The 7998-nt window shown below is 39.2% G+C and overlaps 1 protein-coding gene across 1 annotated transcript; it reads left to right on the top strand.

Annotated features, from left to right (window-relative positions):
• On the top strand, positions 1-580 carry LOC104097557 (uncharacterized). Its single transcript, XM_009604138.4, has one exon. It carries the CDS (start codon positions 56-58, stop codon positions 449-451), a length of 396 nt encoding a protein of 131 aa, XP_009602433.1. The 5' UTR covers positions 1-55; the 3' UTR covers positions 452-580.
• The last annotated feature ends 7418 nt before the right edge of the window (positions 581-7998 follow it).

Genomic DNA, 7998 nt, shown 5'->3' on the forward strand with positions numbered 1-7998 from the left:
TTCATCACCATTTTAGCACATATACATAGAAAGAAAGAGAGAAATAACGAACAATATGGCATTAGAATGGGTAGTTCTAGGCTACGCTGCGGCAGCAGAGGTGGTGATGGTAATCCTTTTAACACTTCCAGGTACATACCCTTTACGTAAAGGTCTAATATCCGTTACACGAAACCTTCTCAAGCCTTTTCTTTCAGTGGTTCCGTTCTGTGTCTTCTTGTTATTGGACATTTACTGGAAATACGAGACTCGCCCGAGTTGTAAATCGGCCGAGTCGTGTACCCCGACGGAGCTGATGCGACACCAGAAATCCGTCGTGAAAAGCCAGCGTAATGCGCTGTTGATTGCCGCTGCGCTGATGTTTTATTGGTTGCTTTACTCTGTGACGCGGTTGGTTACCCGAGTTGAAATGTTGAATCAGCGAGTTGAGAAGTTGCAGAATCAGGAATAACTCGATGACAAAATATTTTGTTTGGTTCCTTTGTAATAGTATGGAGTTCTTTCTTGATCCTTCTTTTTTTCCTTTTCCTTGTTTTAGTTATTCTCTTTTTTGGTAATGATTATGAGTGTATTATTAGTATTAGTTATTTAATATCTCAAACTTAGAACTTAATCAACTTAAGTAAACACAATATGTAAGTGTATATTTGAGAGATTCTACAAAGATCCTCGACCTTATTGAGACAGGTACAAATTACATTAGGTGCGATTCCAATATATGCGTAAGTGAAAAATTACGAAAATTTTACCTCCTTCGTACTATTTATTAGAAATCTAACATTATTTTAAAATATTATTATCTATAGTTACCTTTTATATTTTATAACAAAATAAGTATTTATTATATACACTGTCATGTATGTATTTTCTCTCTCTTTCTTTCAGTTATTAACACGTGATCTCTCACAAATCACAACAAGATTTTTCTTCTTTCTCTATAATTGATCATCAACTTTTTTGCTCCAAAAGTTTTCATGGTAATTGGTAAAGCTTTTGGCCGGTTCACGTCAAATTTCTCCACCTTTCTTCTTTTACTCTTCACTTTTTAAAAAAATTACCGAGGAAGAAACTTCAAATTTCATCACTTTTTAAAAAAATTACCGAGGAAGAAACTTCAAATTTCGTTTTCAATGGCTGATTCAACCACTTCGAAGAGGATTATGCGAGGATTATGCGAGGTATACCTACTAAAGCACTCAATTTTGATCGCTGACGAGACTCGTCGGCGTCATTATCCACTATTAGCAGGTCGGCCACTATTAGTAGACTGGGAAAAGCCATCTCCGACGAATTTTTTTCTCGTCTTTATTTTTTTAGTCACGTAATGATACAAATATATTATATTTTGTATAAATATATTCAAATCCGAAGGTCTGTAATTTTTTAATATAATTGAATATCATTGTTTTGTGATTTTTTGTTGTTTGAATATAATCGAATTGAATACGGTGAATTTGAATATAATGTATAATAGTGAATAATGAATATATGTGAATTAAATATAATATATACAATCGAATTGAATAAAATGGTATACGCCCTTTTTTTTATTGCTTCACTATATTTATAAATACAGTCGCGTAAATATATAAAATACAATACAGTATCAGCGAAATCTATGTAGAATTGATTTTGTTGAGTTAAATTAGGAGTGATTCACGCTAATTGATCTCTTTCCGTTATTAAACAACTGGATTCACCTATTTTTTAGGTAAATTTTGTTACTGTATTCATGAATACAATAGCGTCGAATATAATCGCACAGCTGGACACTTCCATTCCATTATTGTATTCATGAATACAATAGCGGGAACACAACGAACACAGTCGTGTAGCAGCGAAATTTATGTAGAATTGATTTTGTTAAGTTAAATTAGGTGTAATACACGCTAATTGATTCTCTTTCCGTTATTAAACAATTGAATTCCCCTATTTTTAGGTGAATTTCGCTATTGTATTCATGAATACAGTAGCGCTAATACAGTCCCATAGTTGGACTCTCCTATTTTTTTAGGCGAATTCTGCTATTGTATTCATGAATATAGTAGCGCGCGAAGGTAGCAAATACAGTTGCGTAATAATTAAATAATAACTATAAAAAATAATTATGTATATAATAGCTATAAAAAGTTAATAGACATTAAACAATAGTGATTTATAAAAATTTCTCAAAAATTACATGTGGCCCAAAATAATTGAGCTCACGTCAAATGGCCCAAAATAATACAATCTCCCCCACCAAACCCAAATGTGCAGAGATCACTTTTGGAAACCCCCCCCCCCCTAAACCCCCAACCCAAATGGAAGCAAAAGGGGCAGAGATCACTCCCCTCCCCCCTCCCGAACCCAAATGGAAGCAAAAGGGGCAAAGTTCATAATTAGCCATCGAAATTATTTTTATTCGGTAGCTGAGAAAGCATATAAAATGCATATAAAATTTATATTATACGACATTTTCTAGGCCCGTCACCGATCAAAAGCACACATACTCTTTCAACTAGACTTTTTAATTTATACGCAGAGACACACACTAGCGAGAAAAATTGGTATAGAGCAACAAAGGTGTAATGACATGTTATACCACTTGACTTTCAAACCTGTCTCTACTCACGGAAGGGTTAAATAATTGTTTGTTCTATATATTTCTTCCATTTCAATTAATGTGAGTTTAACTGGTTGCAACATTTAAAAAATGAAAATTCTTAATTTGTGGTCTTATACGTTCATTACATTTGTTTGATGATGTACTTTAAAACTTGTAATTTTAAAAATATTATAGTAAAATAATATTTCATATTTAGAAAATTAGTGAAATGAACTAAAATGAAAAGGTTACCACTTAAATTGATGACCCGCATGCTTACTCGTAAAACGGTACAGTTGAATTTATTCGTGGTTTTAGACAAGTGAACTAATTTGATCGTGAAATAATGCAATAATTGAAGAAATATACAATATTTATCCTTAAAATATAGATGAAACAACAGAGATGACAATTCTGGGAATAAAGTTTTCGGGCACAGCAATGATGAGATCAAAAAGCGGAAAAGTAAAATTGTATTAAGCTATGAATAGAATGTGGTGTAAGTCTAGCCAGAAAATTCTTGTCCTTTACAATGATAACTGGATTCACTAGTTATAGTTGCATCTAAGGAAGGAGGTCCTAGGATCGTGCCCTCCTTTAATGTCAATTATGAGGGTCATTGATGCAAATATAACGGTGAATATAAATGTCAAATTCTCTGTAACGGGTCGTTGCTCTTAATGCTATAAAATATTCCTTATTAAATGCTACCGGGCGCAAAGCATTTAATACACCTTTATGAATGTTATCACTTCCGGTGACAAGCGGAATGGCTGCGTTCGGTCTTCGGCCATCCCCATCTAGGGTTCCACGTGTCTTTCCTTTAGATGACCACGTGTCATATCATATTTCACCATATATAGATAGTCCTCCTGCTTTCCGATGACATAACTTTGTGTTACAGGGAAGTTGGTAGAAACACTCTTTTTGGCGGGAATTACTATAATTCCCTCTGGAGGCTTCTGACGTTAGATTAGACGCACGTCTCTCCGCACTTAATACCCCGAACACGCGTCATCCCATGATTCAGCACAACCTTTGCCGATTATCGAGGTAATCGTGGCCATGAATTTAGCAGCCAAAATTTTACTTATACACATCATTCTTTTCCTTTGCACTTCATAATTTCTCGAACTTCTGATTTGAATCTTTGTTCTCCGTTATTTCTCTAATACTCATCAAACAAAACCTTTTCCTTTTTCTTATTTAGTGGCTTTTTCCTCCAAAGCGTGTCGGTTCTTCAAAGAACAAGAACAAAGCCGAGGACTCTGCTCCTCCAACGGTAGGTTCCATCATCCCAAGGAGACTTAGTACCACAAAGGATTTAGAAGAGAAATTTTCTACTGCTAACCCTCGTATATGGGCTGTTAGTAGGTACCCTTCTTACATTCGTTCTTCCAGTATTCATGCTGTGAAGGAAGACTGTCGCTGCTATGGGTTGGATATCATTGCTCCAGATCTATCGGAGCGAGTGACCCTTCCCAAGGAAGGTTTTACATACTTTTACACGTATCCCTTTACTTTGGGTGCGTTTTCTTTGAGTGGGGAGCTTGATTTCATGAATGCGGAGTTTTGCCTTCGCTACCAGGTGTGTTTGGCATAGGTAAGTCCTTTAGTGTGGAGAACGATCGCCTGCCTTCGACGCTTGTGCCAGAAAACTGGAGAGGAGCTAACCTTAGTTCATATGATGAATTTTTATTCTCCCAAAATCTTTTAAATCTTCCGCGGGGGAATGATAAACCTCTGCAAGCGTGGCCACCATACTTTGCTGTCTAGCATGGATAATGACAACGACCGTGGGTGGATGGAACGGTTCGTTGCAGTCGCCACCAACGACATTATTCCGTCAACTGCTTCATCATTTCTGGCCACTTAGAACCGCACTCGTAAGCTCTTTGTTTAGTATTCCCTTTTAGTAAATATTTTTCTATAGCCGTATTGATCCCTCATTCCTTCGTTTGTTTCAGCAACTCGATGGATCCCACCGGTGATGGAAGGCTTGGACCGGTGGGTTAAAAAGATCTTGGACGTCACTATGCCCAAAACTCGTTTGTGGAAAGAACTGGCCCTTAAATACGGATGCAAGGCTAAAAATCATGGTAATTTTAACTTACCTTGCTTCCATTGTTTTGGTATATGGAGAACTCGGTTGAACCCTTCTGACTTGTTCATGAAATTAAGTGTACCTGCAGGCTCTATTGTTGTCCCCGAGGAGGATGTCTTGGCTGATCCTGTTGATATAGCGAGGCTGCTTCAGGAGGAACTTACTCGAACAGGTATCTCCAGGCCTGTTTTGGTAGCAAACACTTCTTTACATAGTCCCCATCCAGAGGATAAACAACCAAAGAGAAGAAGTTCCTCCGCGGACGGGGAAAAGAATAAGAGGGCAAAGATTGATGCCCCCGAGTCATCTCCGGTGGCGATAGTAACTGGTTCTCCTTCCGGGTAGGTCATAGACACTGTGATAATTGATGATGATGAAGAAGCTAGCGATGATGGAGCTTCTCTACATAGAAGACAACGATCCTCATCATCTCAACAAGATGTTCGACCCGTTGAGAGAGTTACACCAACCGAGGATGATGCCTCAGCACTTGTGGAGAGTTTGATTTGGTAGGTAATGTCAACTCCCATTTTCGGGCCCCAATTGTTGTGCCCGGTACTGCGGGGCTGAGTACCGGGTCCTTGCCGTCTTTGGTTGGCGAGCATCCAACAACCAGCACTGAATTTGATGCAGCTGCTTCTCACTCTTCAACTTCATCAACTTCATCTCCATCTTCACCAAGACCACCAACTGCTACATCATTTCTATCTTCATCCACTCTTCCACCAGCAGTTGCTACATCGCCTCCATCGGGCGTACCTGACCATGAAGAGGGTGTTACTCTTCCACAGTGCCCAGTTCATGGGAATTTGGGGCAAAATTATGCTGCCCCTTCTGATGATCCACAAAGAATGAGGAATGTTACTCTTTCGGTCTATACCGGATGCAACTTGCTATCCCCGGTCAGTGGAGCTTGCTAATTATTTGAAGCCTTTGGATTCAGAGAAAGACTGGAAAAAGATTCAGACACTCTCGGGAGAGTGTTTGTTGAACAACACCATGCACAACACCGCAACGGTACGTTCCTTTTTTTCCTTTGTTATTTCTTATACTTTTATATGAATGTATTCTAAGTTTTACTTCTTCTTATTTTGTAGGCCAACTTTCTTGCTTATGAGGGCCTTCAGATGTTGATTAGTGACAAGGAGGAACTTACTTCTGAACGGAATCAACTTTTGGTAGAATGAGACCGGGCTGTTCTCCGCCTCTAGGAACTGGAAACAAAAGCTACTGAGGTCGTTGTTTTGGAGGCTCGTTTGCAGCAAAGCGAGTAAGAAGTGGTAACCCTTAGCCAAGAAATTGACCCGCTGAGGGTTAGATTTGATGAAGCCAAGGCCAAATGGGCTGAAGTCCAGGACATCATTCTTGCTGCAACCGAGCACAAAGCTGCCTCCGCTGAAAGAGTGATTAACTTAGAGGCAGCCTTGAAATCCAAAATTGAAGAGATTGATGTTATGGGGAGAAACATGCCCAGCTAGAAGGGAAGTACAGGAAAACTATCGAACATAATAGGCTTTTTAGTTCAACTATCTGCGGCCTTGATGTCAGCCTCAAATCTGCTAGGTCCGCCCGGAAAAACCTTTCTGCCGAGGTAACCCAACTCAAAGAAGAACTCAAACGCCAAGAGTCCTCCCTCGTTGTTGAAAAAACTTACGCATGCATAGCATGGGGAGAAAAACCTTGGAAGAGGCCAAAGCTGGTGTCATTGACTTTGATTCCGAAATTGCTAAGGCACGCGAGCTTGAGTTAGCTGCTAAAAGTGGACTCCCATCAAGGTCTGATGTACCTGGCCCTTCTGGTTATGATAAACCAACCCTTTAACGTGAGGGTTTTCATAAAAGAGGGCCCTCTTATGTTTACGGTGCTCTTGAAGAGGACGTCTCCTGTTAATTACGGCACTAACATTTGAAGTACTTGCTTAACTTTCAAATAACAAAGTTAGTTCATCGTTCAGACAAGAAACAAGATAAAAATAAAATGATTTCTTTTCATATAATTCCTTATATTTTCAAAAGTACACAAACATTTATTATGCTAAGAAATTGTCATTACTTGTGGCTAGCATTTATTATGCTAAAAAAAAATTGCCATTACTTGTGGCTATCTTGTACAACTTGTTTCTACGGGGCAGGTTGCGCAGTCCTTGGTCTCGATGATGCATTTGGTTTTCCGGATTTTCGTTTCCCGGTTGACGTGGCAGTCAATGTTATCGTAAAAAAAAATTGCCATTACTTGTGGATATCTTGTACAACTTGTTTATACGGGGTGGTTGCGTAGTCCCCGGTCTTGATGATGCATTTGGTTTCCGGATTTTCATTTCCCGGTTGACATGGCAGTCAATGTTGTCGTATCCTCATATCATTCTCCCCTAGTGTTCGAATGCGAAGAATGCGAATTAGAATACTGGAGGTCTTGTGTCTTCAAATATCCCACCAATGAATTGCTAGATAATCCTTAACTTAGCAACATACCTTACTTCCCCTTAGGAATCCATACTATCGAGCAAAAGAATATCTAACAATCCTCTAGCGATTTGTGCTCGTGAACGGTCAGGTAGCCTCTGTTCGGTAGCAAACTTAACTTCCCAATGGGAATTTGCTATCGAACCAAAGATTATATAACCGTCCCCGAGTGGAAGATTGTTTGTTTGCCTTGCTATCAAAGGTCTTATTGCTGCTATCTTCAGAGTATGCTTTCTATCACTGCCTTATTAAAAACCTTGTTAGAAAAACTAATTGGGACAAAAACTGAACGAAGGGAAAAAGAGTGCAGCACATACTTTTCGCTTGAGTAATGTCATTCGGCAATAATATCTTTTGAGGTGTGCCACGTTTTAGTTGTTAGGCAACTTGTCTCCATTATGGTTCTCCAACATGTATGAACATTTCCTAGTGATAGTTGAAATCCGGTAGGGACCTTCCCACGTTGGACCTTGCTTCCCCGCGTTAAGCTCCCGGGTATTTTGGGTTACTTTCCTCAGAACCAAATCTTCTACTTTGAAATAATGGAGGTTGGCTCTTCGATTATAATATCACTCCATTCTATGCTTTTGAGCTGCCATTCTTACACGCGCCAAGTCCCTGCGTTCCTCGAGCAGTTCCAAGTTGATTAACATTGCTTTGTTGTTCGATTATTCATTTGCCTGAAAATTACTCAAAGTGGAATCGCTCACTTCCACCGGGATTAGGGCTTCAGCACCGTACACAAGGGAAAAAAGTGTTTCTCCTATGCTCGATTTGGCTGTTGTTCGGTAGGCCCATAGAACTCCGGGAAATTCTTCGGGCCATTTGCCTTTTGCTGCTTCCAACCT

Source organism: Nicotiana tomentosiformis, chromosome 4, assembly GCF_000390325.3.
Source record: "Nicotiana tomentosiformis chromosome 4, ASM39032v3, whole genome shotgun sequence".
NCBI classification, from domain to species: domain Eukaryota; kingdom Viridiplantae; phylum Streptophyta; class Magnoliopsida; order Solanales; family Solanaceae; genus Nicotiana; species Nicotiana tomentosiformis.